We start from the raw sequence: 20,295 nt of genomic DNA, 5'->3' as shown, positions 1-20,295 counted from the left end.
TTAGTGTCATTCTAGAACAGCGTCACAAATATAGAACGTTTTTGAACCCACATTTTGTTCATGTCTCACCCCCAGAAAGTAAACCATTTTACATAGAGAGACAGAATCCGTTACGAGAAGTCCACCCAGTTAGAGGAACGGGTGGCGAACTAGAACGAGTGTTTGTTTACACCCCGATCACAAAGATGGAACTCTTAGAGATGAAAAAATTAATCCCCTGTCATGATAAAGATCCAGCAGGGTTCCATCGAGAATTAAAAGACATGCTCCGTATGGGAGAATACACGTATCCAGATATAATTAAAATGTTAAAGGTTCTGCTGCCCGCAGGGGTGTATGAAAAGCTCAAGGAAAAAGAATGGGAGGTGGGAGAGAAAAAGATCGATTGGGCAGTTCTAGAAGCTGAAGATAAGGCACGAGTACCAGGTACCGGTCTTGGAGCGAAATGTAAAGAATTACCTGAATTATTGATTCAAGTTTTACCCAGATTGTTAACAACGAAAAAGGAAGACTGGGATGCAATCTCAGCCTGTAAACAGAAACAAGACGAAGACATTAGTGATTTTTATTCTAGATTTGAGAAATGTTTTAGCATCAACAGTGGCCTCAAGACAAGTAGTGAGTCATACCCTCACCTTTTTGTTACTAAATTAGTCGAGAATTCAAGTCCACAAATTAAGAATCGAGTTTTGAAAGTCGAAAGTACCTGGCAAGCTAATACCCCGTCCCAGATGTTACAGATGCTCCAATACCACCAGAATAGAATCAGAGAAGAGCTAGAACACGAGAGAAAACGTATGAAAGACACGAAAATGAAAGTACTAGTTGCACAATCTGTTCCTCAAGACAGTCAGAAGAGGGGTCCGAATCAAGCCAGTCATCCTGCAGCTCCCATTAAAGGGAACTGCAATTATTGTAAACAGCCAGGTCATTTTATAAACGAGTGTGCAGTTCTGAAACACAACATAGCTACTGGTAAGACTAAAGAAAGACCACGTCCACCTAGACAAGAACAAGTTTCACAGATTCCTCAGCCACAGAATGCACCACAGACAGTTACAGCACCGCAGCCCATCGCTGCAACACAGCATGTTACACAGCAGATGTACCAGTATGCACAGTCTGAGTATCCAGAGTATCAGCCATATTCATGAAACAGCCTAGAGAGGGAGGTAGGCTTGCCTCTCATCGAGATACCTGTAGATCAAGAAGGTCCCTATGTTCACAGTCAAGTATTAGGGAAAGACAGAAAGTTTTTGATTGATACAGGGGCAAGTAGGACCACAATTAGCCACGCCGAAGTTCCAGGGGCTCCGCTCTCAGGCTCAAGAAATATTTCCCTTGGATTTTCAGGAAAACCCATTGTAAATGAAATATCAAAGCCAGTTACTCTAGAAGTAGGTCCATTGTCCCGTACTACTGATCTGTTACTTACTAAGTCATGTCCAGAGAATCTATTAGGTATTAAAACACTGAAAGAGTTAGGTGCAGTAATATGCTGTTCCCCAGAGGGAATACGATTGTTCCTGCGTGACTTTAAGGGTCACTATGTATTACGAGATTTTGATCCCAGATTGTCCAATGTTCCGCAGCATCTATGGGCGCAAGGTCCAACTGATGTTGGTTATATGCAAATCACACCCCATCGTGTGACTCTCAAGCCAGGTGTAGTGTTACCACGAATCAGACAGTATAGATTGCCACCGGAGGCTGTAGCAGCCTTATCCAAAATTATTGACGAGCTCATCGCTCAAGGAGTGGTTGTAGAAACTGACTCCAATGTATGCAATTCTCCGATCATTCCAGTCATGAAACGTACTGATCCAAATGCACCCCCAGTATATCGATTAGTGATTGACCTACGAGAGCTTAATAAATGTATTATTCCCCAGTACCCAGTTGTCCCAGATATCTCTTCCCTATTGACAGCCATTGATTCAGAAGCCTCATTTTTTACAGTCATAGACCTCAAGAATGCATTTTTTAGTGTCCCCATTCATCCAGACAGCCAGTTCCTTTTCGGATTTTGTTTAAATGGAAGGAGCTATATGTTCACACGAGCTCCTCAAGGTTTCACAGAAAGTCCTAGTATTTACAGTCAAGCACTTAAGAGACAACTAGATAACATTCACATGCCAACTGACACTGCCCTGCTCCAGTATGTCGATGATCTACTGGTCACAGCCCGTTCTGAACGTGCTTGCGAGCGAGCATCCCTCACAGTTCTGTATTTCCTAGCCGAGATGGGGCACAAGGTGTCCCCTTCGAAGCTTCAATTCTGTGTCCAGCAAGTGGTCTACTTAGGACACTTACTGTCCAAGAGGGGTAGGCAGTTGACACCTGACCGTATCCAGTTAATAGCGAGTCTTCCTCAGCCCAAGACCCAGAAGGAGGTACGTGCTTTTATCGGCCTTACTTCTTATTGTAGACAATGGATTCCTCAGTATGCATTTCTAGCCAAGCCACTGACTTGGACATCTGAACATACACTCAGTTTCAATGAGTTAAAGAAAGCCCTATGTCAAGCTCCAGTTCTAGCTACACCAAACTACAGTAAGCCTTTTACACTTTTCGTCACAGAACGTGAAGGTACAGCATTATCTGTTCTCACACAAGATCAAGCAGGACAATACAAGCCTTGTGCTTATTTTTCGAGCACATTAGATCCTGTAGCCCAGGCTCTGCCTGCGTGCCTCAAGTCAGTTGCAGCCACAGCACTAGCTATCAGACAAAGTGATTCCATAGTATTAGGACACTCCCTGACAGTACAAGTTCCACACTCCGTGGAAGTTCTTTTAAACCGAACACAGACTCAGCACTTGACAATTGCACGTTTAACAGGTTATGAATTGACACTGTTCCAGCCACACATAGAAATCAGACGCTGCAACATCCTCAATCCTGCTACACTGTTACCATCAGTTACTTTAAGTCCGGACACACACGACTGTGTGGAAGTAGTTAATATTACGACAAAGCCAAGACAAGATCTGACAGATATTCCATTACCAGATCCCGACCTGACACTTTATGTGGATGGTTCATGTATGAGAACAAGTACAGGAGAACTAGTCGCCGCGTATGCAGTGACTACCGACACCGAAGTTATTAAGACACACCGTATTGACACCCTGTCCGCTCAAGCAGCAGAGCTAGTTGCTCTGACACAAGCCTGCATACACGCTAAGAACCAGAAAGTTAATGTTTACACAGATTCACGCTACGCATTTGGAGTCGTACACGACTTTGGAGTGCTCTGGCAGGAGAGAGGTTTCATGACTTCTCATGGAACCAAGATTCAGCATGGTCTCCTTATTCAAGCTCTGTTAGATGCAATACATTTACCGACATCCATTGCTATCATGAAATGCAAGGCACACACGAAAGTTACTGACATTATTTCCCAGGGTAATGATCTAGCAGATCGCACAGCCAAGCTTACAGCACAGACTCCAGACATTCCAGTTAACATGACACACACTCCAGATCCGACTACATGTATGACAGTTAAGGACCCTACTCAAGATGTCATAGATATCCAGTTACATGCTACTCCCGAAGAAATCAAGAAATGGTCCGAACAAGGAGGGGTCCAGACAGATCAAGGATGGTTAACGAAAGGAAAAGCCACTTGGTTTCTCCCCGACTCTATGGTTCAAGTCATTATCAATACCGCACATAGTCCAGCACATTTAGGAGAAAAAGCTATGTTAGACAGTATCCAGAACATTTGGTTCAACAAGCATTTACGAGCTGCAGCCAAGCAGAAAGTCCGTACCTGTATGATATGTTGTCAGTTTAATCCAGGTAAAAGTGTCCCGGTGGAACAAGGTGGATTCCAACCTCCTGACCACCCTTTTGAAGTCCTCCAGATGGATTATATTCAGATGGAGCGATGTCGAGGTTTCAAGTATGTCCTTGTAGTTGTATGCGCTTTGTCCAGGTGGACAGAAGCATATCCAGTTCCAGATTACACAGCCGCGACCACTGCCAAGCAGTTGGTTCGTGAGTTCTTCCCCCGTTATGGACTCCCTAGGGTCGTATATTCTGATAACGGCCAGCCATTCTCCTCAGAGTTAATGAAGCATGTTTCCCTTTTGTTAGGGTACCAGTGGAAGTTCCATTGTGTACGCCATCCTGAAGCAGCAGGTCTCGTAGAGAGACATAACCAGACTCTGAAAATCCGCATCGCCAAAGTATGTAAAGAGAAAGGTGTGGACTGGCTAGTAGCTCTGCCAGTCGCTTTGTTCTATATGCGCATGGTCGCACATTCCAGATCAGGTCTGTCCCCGTATGAGGTCGTTTTCGGCCGCCCCCCTAACATGTGGGGTACACCCAGACCCCGAAGTATTACCGATGTTTCAAGTAATATGCTGACAGATTACCTAGCCTCCTTGATGTCTGCCCTCAACTCTTGTCGTTCACAGGTTGCCGCCGCATTTCCAGACAATACCGAGGTGGCACCGCATGAAATCGTTCCAGGATCCATGGTCCTGGTGCGAAATTTTGACCGCTCAAGTCCGCTAGAGCCTCGCTGGAAGGAGCCCCGACAGGTTCTCCTCGCCACCCGTACAGCCGTGAAGTTGGAGGGACGCAAAGGCTGGGTGCATCTTTCACATATAAAGAAGTTTTATGGACTGAAACCGGTCTCAAAGAACATTTCCCAGGATTCAAAGGATTACCAAAGTACTATTCTTAAGGACTGTCCCGCAAAGAACAATGATACTGCACCCTCCCCGTTAGAGGAAACTCCACAGCAGGAGTATAAGTTGAAGCTCCGGTCTAGTAAAATAAGTCAGCCAGTTTGATTGTCTAAGTCCTCCCCTAGGTGAAACGGTTAGACTGTTTCTGACATGTATAAAATAGACCCCCATAGTGAGAGAGTTAGTCAAAACTCAATCCGATGTATCGTTTTTCTATGTTTCATATTATTTCTCAGCATTATGATTTCCTGCACCAGTTATGCATTTTACCTGTATTTTCCAGTTTCTCATGTAAATAAGTCTGCTAATGTTACGGTGGAGCACACGTTTAGTGATCTGCCTCCTCATGAACTCTCTTATCGCCTCGCTATGCGAAATAATTCTTTCATCCGCATGTTACATTATTCACACCAGACCAGCAATGCCACTAATTGTTGGGTGTGTGGTCGACTCCCCCCTTTCCAGACACCGAAGGGAGTTCTGCCACTCTTTCCTTATCCTTTTTCACATAATGGTTCGTGTGGAGCATGGTCCACGTTAACGTCATCCTCAACAGATATGTCTTTTCTTAAAAGTACATGTTTTCCAGACAAGCAAGGTCTCCCCCACAGAACCGGGTTAGATCTAGAAAATGAAGTGTATAATTTAGGTAATTATTCTTCGAATTTCATGGTCCTGAATGTTCAGTCTGATACTACTCCAGACTTACCTGCAATTTCAGTACTACCAGTCAAAGGCGAATTATGTGTCCGAAATAATGGTTCTACACACGTAGGACATAGTGATTGTACTACTATTGTCAAGTATAGTGACAGTGGGAAATCTATTTTCAAAGCTTCACGTCATTCTTATTTTATTTGTGGTCAGACCGCATATGTTCGTCTGCCCCTCGATTGGGAGGGAACCTGTTACATTGCCTTCCTACTGCCACCGGTTTTTCTAGCCCCACCCGACTACCATAGGAATTCCCACCTAGTACATACAAGACACAAGAGAAACCTCCCGATTGTCGATTATACTGAAACTGCTCTAGAACAATATATAGATATCAATAAAGGTGTCTTCCCTTATTTAGGTACAGTTGTGAATAGTAAACTGATACGTAGGTTAACCAGAACCCTTGAAGCAGTAGTAATTGAGACTACTTCTGCTCTAAGTAATTTAACCGAAGAACAATCCTTTATGAGAATTGTCGTGCTCCAGAATCGTCTCGTCCTTGACGTCATATTGGCCGATAGGGGCGGGGCCTGTAGAGTCATCGGATCTAGTTGCTGCATTTTCATTCCAAATAACGCGCCGTCTGTTTATTCAGCTATAACCAGACTTCATAAAATTGCCCATCTGTTACACCAAAATCCAGGCACCTGGACATGGTCCGGTTGGTTCTGGAATATAATTTCCGCCTGGGGATGGAAAGTCTTGTCCTTTCTAGGTATTGCAGTAGCGATCATATTTAGCTGCTGCCTCTGTATACAATGTGGCCCTGCGATTTGCGGCATTTGTGCTACCTCTTGTATTCCTAGTCCCAAGCCCCGTTCTAAATCCCGTTCCAAGAAAATTCGAGACGAGCAAATGATACTGTATGAAATGATAGATGGTATCATGAATATTGATGTTTCCTGATGGAAACGTAGTGACAAGGAGGGAATGTGGAAAAGTAAATTTTGCTATGTTCTGTGTCCCTACGCGTCCTCCATCATATGTTATCTGTGCATGATTAATATGCATATGTTATTCCCCATGTTCGATTAAAGACGCAATTATAGTTGTGTCCACCTTTAGTATGTCAGTTTCCAGTTCTCGTGAATACTACGAATATCAGGCCTATGTAAAGCTACGTTGCCACGTTTCTCAGTGTGCACGTTATTCCATTGTAAAATCTCCGTTTCTAGGCCTCAAAAGGGCCTGGACACCAGATTCAGCTCCTGTCCCCTGAAGCCTCGCTGAGGAGCGATACAGCCCCCGCCTGTATCCTCGACCCTTCACTTACTTCCTGCCTCACAGTGCCCGGTTCAGCCTGGCTCTGCCTCTGAGTCTGCCAAGAGTATGTTATGATTCGAGTTATCAGTACAGCCCTCCTTCTCTGCATTCCTAAAGCTACTGAATCGCATCAATAGTTTCCGTCATTGTCTAGCCTCTACGTCTCCATGTAAGAGAAATACTGCATTTAATGATCATTTAATATTCTTCATCACGCACTACATGTAGAATAATGCATGCTCCAGTCTTAGAGTCTGTTCGCCTTTACCCCGATAACATTTGGATTCTATCAACATGTTCTCTAAACATCAGATACTAGATACTGCTTAGGTACATGTCGCCCTGACTCTCCAGACTTCACTCTCTGCTCCTAGCACAGAGTTCATAGCCCCCAGCTTCTCCTAGTAACACGTCATTGCCAGTTTGCGCGCACCATCAGGTTAGAGGTCCCGGCTCCTTAGGTAGCCCCCTCCATGGTTTCCACCCCATTCATGACATATTCTGTTACGTTTGCATCACATGTCTATGTATACGCCCTGTTACACCTCTTTTCACCCTTATCTTTCGCGACTGCTACGCGTCATGCCTATTGCTCCACCCACTGCTACGCCTATTGCAATGTAATGCTATGTGTTTGCGTTATGTATATATGCTCATGTATCTGTTATTAAATACCACGCTAGCCTTCTTGTCCAGATCCTGACCCCGGCAGCGCTGCCAGGGCTTGCCATCCTATTCCTGTGCAGGTTGTCCTGTTCCTGTCCTTATGCTGTATTAAACCTGCAAACTCCTACTACCTCGAATCTTGACTCTTATTTATTGAGCTATCTGTTATTCATTTATGCATTCAAAAAGAGAGGTATTATTTATTTATTTACCACACTAGAGTGATGTGGTGGTGTCCTAGAGTGATATTGTGGTGTCCCTGAGTGATGTGGTGGTGTTGTGTGGCGTTCAGCAGTGTGAGGCGTGCAGAAGTGTGAGGTGTGCAGCATTGTGAGGCATGCAGCAGTGTGAGGCGTGCAGTAGTGTGTGGCGTGCACCAGTGTGTGGCATGCAGCAGTGTGAGTAATGCAGCAGTGTGCAGCATGCAGCAGTGTGCAGCGTGCAGCAGTGTGAGGCGTGCAGCAGTGTGAGTCATGCAGCAGTGTGCAGCATGCAGCAGTGTGAGTAATGCAGCAGTGTGCAGCATGCAGCAGTGTGCCGCGTGCAGCAGTGTGAGGCGTGCAGCAGTGTGAGGCGTGCAGCAGTGTGTGGCATGCAGCAGTGTGTGGCGTGCAGCAGTGTGTGGCGTGCAGCAGTGTGTGGCGTGCAGCAGTGTGTGGCGTGCAGCAGTGTGAAGCTTTTGATGAAAGACCATAACCAGGGCACAAGTCCTATAAAAAGAAGTGGGGGGACTGACCAAGTAAGACAATATGCAAATGACCTCAGGACGTCACGACGTACCACTATAAAAGAAATAAAATAGTGCTATTTAAATTATTTGTGTAAATACTGGGACAGACTAACCCATCTGACAGTCTTATAGTGTCTGCATTTATATACAGGGCGAGAACAAAGGCAAAAGCATGCCTCTCTTAAGTACCTGTGAAGAGAAGGCAAGCTGTGTGCCTTTGTTTCCCTCTGTGGCATTTACATTTAAATGTAAGGTTCCATGCGGCCTCCAGTCAGCATATACAAACAAAAGGAGGCCAGATGTCCCCTTAACTTCAGCCCAGGTGGAGGTGAAAAAAGGCTCCCTCGCTGCCTGCACGTTGCTGCTGGGATGAAAAGCAGACAACATGCAGGTGCTGGTGAACGTGTCCTGGTGTCTCAAAATGAGCCTGGAACAAGTTCAGCATATTTCTGTGGGGCCCAACTTCTTGGCAGGGGGGATGGCGTCCAAGTGTCCACCCTGTGAAAAGAGTGGGGGGATGCCGTGTACCTGCGTGTACCCCAACTCGAGCCCTGACCATCACCCTCTGTTGTGAGATGTGGGTGCTCCATGCAGATGGGTGTCGCATTTTTCACATCAGAACCCATTTGAAAAGAATTTCACCACAATAGGTGCTGTACAGGTAAGACATCCATGACCACACCTTCCACTATGAACTCAACTTCCGGTGTCTGCCACGTCTTCTAAAGGCGTCCCAAGTAAAAGCATATGCCGATAATCCAGATTGTTTGATTACTTTTCCTCCATCACCTCACAGAGGCGGGCACTCTCAGCTTCTACCATCATGCATCGCTAACTCCTGTTCGTCAGACTTTTTTCAAACTTTTACTCTCTATTGTAAGTTGCGGAACACATTGTGTACCTCAGTTATTGCAGATGCCAAGGTTTATTCCCCCTCTTCTTGTAATCCCCACTCTCTGCAGCAATCTCATATTGTTTGTCCCCTTGGCATCGCATTCTGCTTTCAGGTTTTAACATTTTAAGCAGCTGACTGTACAACAGCCTTAGAAAAACTGGCATGTAGATAAGCGAATAATGGAAATTAAGGTTTCATCAGATAAATGAGATGGAAAATAGGCATCAGCTTTTGAAGGTCATTTACAGGCTGCTGTGGACGGACATCATTACTGGAAATGGAATCAATTTATCGACATAACTAAGTATTACCTGTGGTCCTTGGATTCCTTCGGGCCCGGGAGGACCTGGCACCCCTGCTGAGCCTGGGGGGCCCCGGGGACCCTCATCCCCCAATTTCCCTTCTGGTCCTTTTGGTCCAATGGGGCCCAGAGGTCCTGGTTGTCCAGGAATTCCTTGAGGCCCTTCAGGGCCCTGATAGCCTCTCATTCCTGGGTGTCCCATGGGCCCTTGGGGCCCTACAGGCCCCTCCGATCCATCAGCTCCTGGAGGGCCCGGAAATCCTGGAAGGCCAGGATGACCCGGGGGCCCCTGAGGCCCTTCGGGTCCACGTGGCCCAGCGGTTCCTGGTGGTCCTGGGTTGCCTGGTGGGCCTTCTGGACCTGGGAAGCCAGACATTCTCAAGTCTCCGTCCATCTAAAATAAAAATAGACACACAGTAAGATAGCATTCTGCACATGTATGACAGAAGGGCTAGGCATGTTGATATATCATGCTCCGGGCACCAAACCTTGCCATGGTGTACAACCTTAAATGCAAAGTGTATTATTTAATTATCTATTTAACAGTTTTCTGTGGTGCTGCTGGGCAATACAGGCATTAACATAAGCAATACATCTGTGTGGGTGATTGCAGATGGCGGGCACCAGGGATCATTTTTCATCATTGGACTATGACCATGAGCGATAAAGAGAAAGGCAGAAAAACGAGAAAAGAGGAGAAGGAGGAGGAGTTCTTGATGAAAGTAGTGACAGAGGGAGAAAGCAGGGATAAAAAGAACTGTCAGGAGGGAGAAAAAGAAGTTGGTAGTGTGGGTGGTGGAAAAATGCATGAGGTCGAATCAAGTCAGCAGTGGTGGTGGACAACCCCAGGTACTCAGCCGTGCTGGCGGCGGGCTCCTAAATAAAACTTCAAGCCCCTTGCACATACTTGTTTTTTTTTTTTAAATTAAAAACAAATTACCATAATTTAGAAGTAACAAATACAGAGGATGCAGCTGAAAGGTAATGTGTCAAGCCAATGAAATCTGAGAATTACATTAGAATGATGTGGTAACTGTGACAGAAATCAAAAAAGGAGAAAAACATTTGGCAAAACTACGAATTTGTGATTTGTTCAAAAGAGTTGTTTTTTCAGCAATTTCTTGAATGGTAGGATATCTGGTTGTATTCTTATTAGAGGTGGGAGACAGCCTCAGAGGCTTCATTGCTACAATTTGTTTAATTCCAGGAACCCAGAGGAAAGGTACATACTCCCAGTGCTGTAATGAACTCCTCCCTCACACACTTGGGCAGTTTAAGCGGGGACTAGGGAGAAGCTTTGCCTTTAGGATATGTTGCCTTTGAAAGTCAGTGACTGGATCCACATGTCAATGCGAATGATGCAGGTGAAGATATGAGAAATGGACGAATGCCCTGATTACTTAGTGGTAATCTTTATTACTCTGAGTCTTACTCTTTCTTGTCACAGTGCATATATATGTGAGGTGATTCCTCCTCACCCTGAGACTGATGACCTACTAACTGGGAATAAGGCTTTTTCTTTTGTCAATCTTGCCCTTTTCCCATGTTTATATATTCTGGCCCGCCGCCTTTACCCATTAAATCAAGTGGACCCGTAGGCCCCACCTGCACTATGCACTTTCAAAAGCCTGGCAGAAACCCACAGAGGAAGAAACCTGGCGTGATGGTGGGCGATAATGAGGATTGTTAAGTGGTGTTATTTAATGAGTACTAATGTGCGCAGGATGAGTATGTATGAACTGTAAAGAGGAAGACAGCCAAGGAGGCAATTTAACACTAAACAGCTTGTTGACTTGACAGAAAATAACTAGAATGCCAGATGAACACTATCAACAAACAAGAAACTTTGGCCAAAGTCGAGAAAGTGGGAAGGCAGGTCTGCCATCGCATAATGCATAAAACTTGAATAAGTATTATTTTCTGATGTGAGAGAGAAAAACCCCACAAATAAGCACTTACAGAAAACAAAACATATGATAAATGACAAAAGTAAAAAAAAACAAGTAAATTCAAATGAACAAATATATGTAAAAAGGGAGTGCTTATGAAGTCCACATTAAAAAAAATCTAAATCAAATTAACTAAATACAAATTCTTATTCCAATCATGCAGCTTCTTCTTTCAGGTCCAGCCAACGCAAAAAAATTGCTTGGGAAGCCAAGTAAGTATTATTCCAAATTTGGCTAGATGTAGTGATCATTCAAACACTGAGATTCTTCTCATAGATTTCAGTATAATGCAGGAGCCAAGGCATGATATTTCAAAGCAAACTTATTCTTTATTCTTCACAAAATCAATTTGTGTAAATGGGATTTGGCACCATTCTGCTTAATGTAGCAGGTACCACTGGGGATACATTCACTCTACACCTGCATTTTACGGGATATCTCTATCCAGAAAAGCATCACTAAAAGAGAAAAGAACAATCATTATTCAATCCCTGGTGAAGCCCCTGTTAGGGATGAAACACGTTGACTGGGCTGCTGTTGGATTTTGTAAAGAATAAACAATACGTTTGCTTTAAAATATCAGGACTACGGCCGTTGACTTTCCTCTTTCCGGGGCATGGAACCTATCACCACCTACCTGTCAGCCAGCGGGACCCACAGTCTACCTCACTCCCCCACGCCATCGACCCAGTCGTGCCGGCACAGTGCCTTCTGGGAGTTGAAGTCCAGCATCAAAACGGACCTAAACCGGATGTGTCGAACACATTAGGGGGAGGAGTGCCAGGTGCTGGAACTATTATTTGAGCAGGAAGGAACATTTGTGAATAGGACATGCTGCAGTGTTGGGCGCTGAGGAAGGCTACTGATGCCGAAATGCATTCGCCGCCATTGCTGAAATGAAGAAATAAACGAGCTGTTTGACCTGTATTCCCCTTGGCCTCCGCGTTCTTCTTCGAGGGATGTTCAGGGCCGGACTGGGATCCAAAACCGGCCCAGGCAAAGTGCTCGGCCGGCCCCCCCTCGGTCGTCCGCGCTCTTTGCCAGGGCCGTTTTTCGGCCGTTTTTGCAGCTGCTGCAAAAACGGCCCTGTAACAAAAACGGCCCCCAGGGGCCCCAAACCGGCCCCCACCTGTGCGGCCCACCAGGGGATTGCCCGGTGCCCGCAACGGTCAGTCCGGGCCTGGGGATGTTTGCTTCATATATATATGTATATATATATATATATCAATTGCAATTCTACAAGAGGGGCTTACTAGGTGCTTGACATAGAGTGGAGATTTGCCACAGATGTCAAATACCATTTTGAAATAATCCATCATGCATTGTCTAATTTCAGGGCAGACAGGCAATCTGTGCATATTTCTTCATGTTCTACTTGGTCAGGAGGTCCTATGAAGCATTTTGACTTCACACAGCTAAGCTCTGGCGACATCAGACATAGAAAAGGCTTTTCGTACCTGGTGGGTGTCAGCTGCTGATTGTAATCCCCCCGGACCAGGGGGACCTCGCGGCCCAGATGGACCTGGTGGTCCCGGCACTCCAGCTTCCCCTGGAGGACCCGGGACCCCAGCCTGTCCTCTCTCGCCGACATGCCCGGGGAAGCCATCGAGGCCGGGTGGTCCTCTCTCGCCACGCTCTCCCTGTGGAAAGGATAATTCACAGTCATTTACTGGGTAATATCTCTGCCACGCGAGATAGATACAACTAAGGTATCTATGAGAAACAAAAAATGATGATCATTTCGGTATTTCTGAAGAATGAACGACAGCGTAGACACGCTCATGCATTGTTGTTTCTAACCATGAGGCTGGGCTACTTTATAATACCTAAATATTCACTCTGCCCCTTCGCCATCCCCTGATCCTCAAGGATATAAATACACTCCACTCCTTCTTCCAAACGTCTACATGTCCATATAGTGGCTGTTTCTCTGAAAAAGAGGCCAGGGTTTGAATGTGCACGTATGAGAATGTAGATGTACCCTCCCAGGTGTATTGAAACTGGCCCTTTAGGGCCGCAAACAGGTCAGAATTGCAGGACGTGCACATGAATATTCATGCGAAACATGCATAAACAATGAACCCAAATGAAAATCATTTACAGGGTGGTTATCCTGAAAGTCCAATATATTTGACGTTTCCAGCGACCAAAGGTGGACACACCTGGCCAGAAATAGTCCAGACTGCAGGCGCGGAGCACTTGTGAGCCCCACTTACCTCTACTTAGGAAAAGTGGACCCCTCCCACGCAGGCTACTGCAACCAAGCCTTTGTCAAACTCTCACAGACACTATTTGCTTTGTCAAAAGCACCCCAGGAGTTTTATAATTCATTCACTGAATGAATGAATGTATTTAGTCAATAATAGAAAAGCCAAGCATTGTGTTCAGCAGGGTCTGCTCATTTGAAGCAAGCATGGTCAGCGGGGAATAGAAGTAAAACACACCCCAGTTACTTACCTTTGGCCCCGGTGGACCAGGGATGGCCGGACACCAGCTCTCGGAGACATTAACCTGGGCAGAAAAGTAGAGTTAGTAAACTCATCTGCGTCCCATCACAGAACCGAGGGTTCCACACAAAAATATGTTCAAATATTACATGTGTGTGGATATGCTTAATCTGTTTAAGTATCCCAACAGAGGGGCGCGCCTTCACGTTGTCATGTTCCATGGTTGTGTGCCTATGTAGCACATAACCGTGCAATGGTTTCAAAATCTGTATTTCACGTAGCCTACGGTGTTAATTCAGTAATATGACATCACTCCTGTCAATTATGAGTTACATCCAACTGGAGACCTTGCTTCATTCTGGTTTACTACCCTTCGAATAATTATAGCATTATTATTTGATTAATAAGCATAATCTTCCTGAAAGATGAACACAAACAGGGGTCAGGCCCACAGTTAGCTAAACTTTGCAGGCAGCACTTCCAAAATCTCTGTCTTCCTCAGACTCAATGTCCTTTTTAGCAAAACATGTTTTTATGTAAAGCTTTACTATCATAACTACACGATTAAATGTGTTTTGTCTTTTTTCTACTACAGAAAACCAAGCGGTGTAGTGCAATACTTCTCCTGCGCTTTTCAATAAACATGTTCTTATTTGCATTATTATTTGCAACTGCACCAAAATAAACATCCAAAATAAAAAAATACACAAATGGTAACATGTAATATGGTTCTATATTGCCTTCCTGGTTTCTGGTGACATTTACAAAGCACTCGGCCCCCTGCTTCCTGGTTAATGGTTTGCATGGGTACCCATTGTGCATTGTGTATGGTGCGTGTGTGATATTGTTGCCATTTCTTCGCTAAAACATAGCTCGCCACGTGTAAAAATTCTCTGCAAGGATAAAACATGTTTTACATTAATGAATGTTGTTGTTCCATGTTCTACATGTTATACCTTACACAAGAATTACTAATTAGAAACTCTTTCCATATATTTTATGTTTTTACTTTTTGTATGAATTTTCCTTACTTGTATTGTGTTCCATATAGAGGGTCTCCTGTCTTAAAGGGGGAGTGACACTATAGGAGGACTAGAAGTGCAGTTCCCAAAAATATAAAGTAACAGAAACGCGCAAATTAAAGGTTCCAGGGGCATATTATCAAGCCCCAGCGATAATTATCGCTAAGCGCACTTAGCGCTAGGATAATTATCACGTGGATTTTTATCACTGAGATAGCGTGTTATTAGCAACGCTTATCTCAGAAGTGATAAAAATCCTCGCGCTAACTGCCAAATGAGAGATTATCGCTGGAAAACCAACGATAATCTCTCGAAGTTTGGCGTTAGCTTGATGATAGGGGCTCACAAACTTAGCCATGATATCCACCTTCCATAGGATATCATGGCTAAGTCAGGAAAATACCGGGTGTAAAAAAAGCGCAGCTTTTTTTATCAAGAACAGGGTTAGCGATATCCTTGAAAATAGGAGAAATGTCGCTTAACAACATTTCTCCTATTATTTTTCTCTGGAACGCCCCCTTTGCATCTCATTAGAGATGCAAGGGGAAGCGTAGAGAAAAAGGGTGCTAACATGCGAATGTTGCTGATAGGGAGATCATTTTATCTCCGCTTTCTTGGCTTTTAAAGCCAAAAAAGGCGGAGATAAATCCCTTGATAATTTGCCCCTCAGTTCCTTTCACTTTGCACCAAAATGAAAAGACATGGGGGCTTATTAGCAAGAACCTTGTTAAAATTATCGCCAATAGAAGCCCAGGTTAGATGTCCTGCACATCTAACCTGGGCTTCTATTGGAATTCTATAACGCATATTAGCATTCCCATTATCGCCGTTTTAGCGGCAGTTTCCGTTTGCTAAAACTGCAATAATTTTAACGAGGTTCTTGCTAATATGCCCCCCGGTTTTAATTTGATATTTTGCTGGCTTTATTGATCTAAAGACTGTTTTTCATGTTCTCCTCTGATGCCACACGTCAATTCAGGGATTTATAACAGTTCATAAAATAGACAACAGTTTATGTAACAAAAATGGTTAAAAAAAGCAACAAGCATTGACAAAGTTAATAGGTCTGGCCTTCGCCGGGACGCCCTTTAATGGGCCAGCAGCCAGATACCCCCAGGATTGACAGTGATGTATTATACAAATGATGATTAATTGATTAATTGATTGGGCAGGTAATACGCTCTATAAAACATTTCATTCATTCATTCACCCACCAGCTATTGTCATTGCTATTTTTTTTATTTCTTTCAGAAAGCATTTGAATGAAAATTAAAAGCACTAAAAGAAAAAAACATTCTGCTACTCATAAATCTAAACATGGCGGATTCACGTTTTTTTTTGAAGTCACCCTTGCATATAATTTTAATAAACCAATATGAATGGGTCCTAACAAGCATGTAGATATAACAACCCTTTTAAATTCTAGAAGCACCTCATTATATCATACTTCACACACTGTACAACTCTCTCTTGCATAGTACTATCGCTATACCACTGTCTCGCAGTGGCCCACTATACCGCCACAACCTTGCCGTATGCGAACAACCCTACAATTGTAATACCTCTTCCTCACTATGTCAAACCCCATAATACTATCCCTCAAACTGCACCGCTCCCTCTTACACAGTACTGTTCCACTAGACCAGTACCTATCATTGCAGAGCATCAAGAAGTTACCTCTGTCCTTGGAGATGTCTGAAGAGTCCTGGGATGAGGAATGATCACCACTGGCGCATGGGCCTCTTCGACATCAGAGGAAAGAAAATTGCAATTTGTGGTTATTTTAATGCCTTTGAACATAGTATTAATATATGCAGGTAAGTCACAGTACACATACTCTGAGACAAGATGCAATGAAATCTGTTATCAGTGAGTGTTCCCAGCAGACATCCCCGGAAGACGTTTATATATAGCACGAGAAACCCATCACCCATGGCCCCTTTGCTTGCCTTGTACAAGCTGATGCAAGACTAGGTGACCAACCATGGATTGAGCTTCAAAGGTTCCCAGGGGTACCACTTCCTGTGCTCCCTATTGGCCAGGCAGCTGGGGGAGGTGCTGTGGTTGCCGTGGCAGTCCTCACTTCCGTTTTATGACCTTCCACAGTTTATATTGCTGCCCTCCCCCTTTCCCTAGCCCCCGTTGTTGTTATTGACAGGAAGTGCAACCAATATATTACGTAACCACCATATTGTCTTAGTGCTCATGGATTGTTTTTAGGTTTGGCAGTGGCTTGTACTTTTTGCCTGATCCTGAGAACCTAAGTCTCAGCTGCTCAGTTTGCCCAGGTGCTCAAGCAACATGGCACCGAACAAGAGACATAGATACTAGATTTGTTTTTAATGAAAGCTGATATAGTGGAATAAATCAAACCCTTGTGGGCGGTTCCCAGGTCTCATTCGATTTCGCCTTCGTTGTCACACATGACCGACTCTTAAGGATTTTCTGCCAACCCTGTGGCGAGAAAAGCTTTTGTGAGCCTCCATCTTGCTTCAAAGTCATATATATGGTACATTCATATGGCTTTTCCTTTCACTTCATTATAAAGCTCTTCACAAAACCAGCTCTGTTGGGTCTTGTGTTCAACAACAATTGTGATGTCAAATGCAATGCTCTGGGCATCAGTGAGATATTGTTACCTTCAGTCAAGTCACTTCTGCCTGCCATTCTGCCAGCCTGGCTTGAGTTGTCCGGTAGGTTTCTTGTTGTAGTCTGTGGGGCATCGGTTACTTTTAACTGCGTGGTGGCTGGCACTGCTGGTCTGGTTGCATGCATTCTTGGTGGATCTTCTTTCACACTCGCCTGTCTGGTAGCTGCTTCTTCTTTGGCCACTGCCTGTGTGTTTGATACAATTTCTACTGCTCTAGCTGGCGTAGAGTATGAAACCTCTACTGCTCTTTCTCGGGTGGTTTCTGCATCTTCTTCCACTTTTGTCCGCGTGGTCGCTGCCACCTCTTCAGTTCTTGCTTGTGTGGTTGTTGCCATTTCACTCTCTTTTACCTTCAGGGTGGGTTGTCCTCCAATCAGCTCTGCCTGGTGAGTGAGTCACATGGCATTCATTAAATATATACATAGCATTCTCATACTCACCAAACCATCTGAGAACTATGGTCTGGACAGGAGAAACGGTAAAAAAAGAAATGCACAATCAAGCACTCTTAGCATAACAGGATTATGATATATTTTTGAAACATTATGAGACTATCCACATATCCGAGTTGAACTCGAAATTCATTCATGACTAGGATCCCCAGTACCATGAATATGTTTCCCCCACCTTGGCCAAACCACAAAGGTAATACCAAAATGTGAATCTGACCCTCGTAATGAGATGGGTAAACCAAATTGCCCAACTTAAGGGGGCTTAACAGGTAGTGAATCGCCTGGGGGTCTCCCTAAAAAGGACAGAAGGAACCCCAGGTCTAAAATAATAAAAAGTGTTTCCCAGACCACCAAATCAAAAGCGTTTTCGGCTTGTTTGATGCCGAAAAAGCTTTTGATTTGGTGGTCTGGGAAACACTTTTTATTATTTTAGATCACTTTGGGATCCCCGCGGCTATTATAAATCTGATTCAGAATCTTTATTCAAGGGCCCAAGCCAACATTATTATTAATGCAGAGTCTGTGGGCTTAGTGTCGGTTAAACGCGGTACTAGACAAGGCTGTCCGCTTTCTCCCGTTTAATTTGCATTTTTTATTGAACCCTTAGCAACTGCAATTAGGAAGTCTGCTTATATACTCCCCCCCATTACTTTGATCCCTAAAAACATAATTGTGTTAATTCAGCCTGAAACGCAATGCCAAATTTATGCTCTGCAAATATTTGAAGAGTTTGAGGCTCTTGGTGGCTATCGGATCAATAAAAAGAAAACCGAAATTCTGGTTTGCGGTGGTATTGATCCTGAACTTCATCCTGATTTAAGATCCCGCATCAATAATAAACCGAAAAGATATATATATTTTTTTCTTCTTCTGTCTCAGATCTATATAGATTGAATTTTGTGCCCCTTCTTCAAAAAGTACGTTCAATGTTGGAAAAATGGAACCCTTTACCATTATCTATTCTTGGTCGTGTAGCACTAATCAAAATGTCGGTTCTCCCTTTATTCAACTTTCGATTCTCAACCATTTCTTGTTTTTTACCTGGATCATTTTTTGCTAAAGCAGAATCCTTGTTTTCATCTTTTATTTGGGCTAAAAAGACACCACGAATAGCCTTAAATACATTATATGAGGATAAGGAGCAAAGAGGGCTTGCTCTTCCTAATCTCAAAGATTATTACAATGCATATTTAGCTCAATTCCTAGCTAGATTTAAAGACCGTAACCAGCAACTTTTCATAAATTTCTTTTTTGATTTAATTCGTCGAGACACCCAGATTCCCTCTCCTCTTCAAATATTCAAATCATCCAAATTGGTTCGTTATAAGGTCTTGAATTGGTTTTTTAAGAGACGCGCCGCGATGCTTAAAAGATATTCCCTCCCTTTTCTTAATTTAGTTTCTTCCTTAAATAGTGCATTTTCTTTTTTAGGGGTTGACATTAGTCTTGAAATATCAGAAAATTGGCACAGGATAGGGTTTACTATGTTAAAAGACTATATGAAAGATGGGGCTTGGATTACCCTGTCTGACATGGCATCTCAGGTCCAAGGAATTTTTTTACTGCTGGGATCGTATAATTTGATTTACAGTGTGCTGCGTCAATTGGACCCTATATTCCTTTCTCCTGCTTCTCAGTTATTCAGTGAACTGTTTTTGTTTGTACAAGACAAGAAACCAGGGGAGTGGAAACGCTGTCTAACTTTGAACAGGGCCCCGGACTTATGACTCAAAGCAATTAATAAAAGGCAGGGGCAGGAAAATGTAGCGTTAACCTCCACTATGTGGCAGAAAATCAATAGACTGAATTTCTCCGCACTAAGAGACGCTAATTGGCTCAGAATGCTGTTTTTCAGCAAATGGCTCCTGTATTTTACTCCTGCGATTGTAACTAAAATGTACTCCAATAGTTCATCTAATTGTTTCAGGTGCCTGCATTATAACCCTGCCAATTGGTCTCATATTATAGCTCATTGTCCCAAAATAGTATCCTTTTGGGAGGATATCATTTCGTTTTTTCGAAACCAATATAAAATTATGATTTTTGTCAATGCTAAATTGGTTCTGTTTGGATTTGATTCGGAGTTGATGTTAACAGAGCAATTAGCCAAACTAATGTATATTGCTATGGCTGTGGCTAGATCGTTATTACTTCCGAATTGGCGTCCTCAATACTGCCCTACTGTACACGAATGGCGCTATAAAATGGAAAGAGTCAGAAAATGCGAACAAATTTATGCTCAAACAATTGAGGGGAATTCGGAAATTTGGGAAAATCTGGGGATCATATTTCGATTGTTGCATTGTAACCGACCTGGGAATGTATTATTATTATTTCTGAATTTGTATGGTTTTGGTCGTATTTTGTATAAGTTATTATATTTTCTTTATTGTGGTACATCCAAGACATCAATAAAAAAAAATAAAAAAAAAAGGAACCCCAGGTGATTCACCACCTGTAAGAAACTTTAAATTGAGTGCTTGATTTGATGTTATGCTAG

At 43.6% G+C, this 20,295-nt stretch overlaps 1 protein-coding gene across 1 annotated transcript in view; it reads right to left on the bottom strand.

Moving 5' to 3' along the window:
- Positions 1–20,295, bottom strand: part of LOC144756035 (uncharacterized) — a 218,525-nt gene that overhangs the window by 140,739 nt on the left and 57,491 nt on the right. The window contains exons 3-7 of the mRNA XM_078645514.1: positions 17,333–17,726; positions 16,371–16,435; positions 13,682–13,735; positions 12,682–12,864; positions 9,286–9,669 (exon numbers count right to left, since the gene is read on the bottom strand). Of these exons, the coding sequence (XP_078501640.1) occupies positions 9,286–9,669; positions 12,682–12,864; positions 13,682–13,735; positions 16,371–16,435; positions 17,333–17,726 (1,080 nt within the window). The remainder of the gene's footprint in view (positions 1–9,285; positions 9,670–12,681; positions 12,865–13,681; positions 13,736–16,370; positions 16,436–17,332; positions 17,727–20,295) is intronic.

The sequence above is a fragment of the Lissotriton helveticus genome, chromosome 5_1 (genome assembly GCF_964261635.1).
Source record: "Lissotriton helveticus chromosome 5_1, aLisHel1.1, whole genome shotgun sequence".
NCBI classification, from domain to species: Eukaryota; Metazoa; Chordata; class Amphibia; order Caudata; family Salamandridae; genus Lissotriton; species Lissotriton helveticus.
This window is presented reverse-complemented; position numbering and strand designations above follow the sequence as displayed.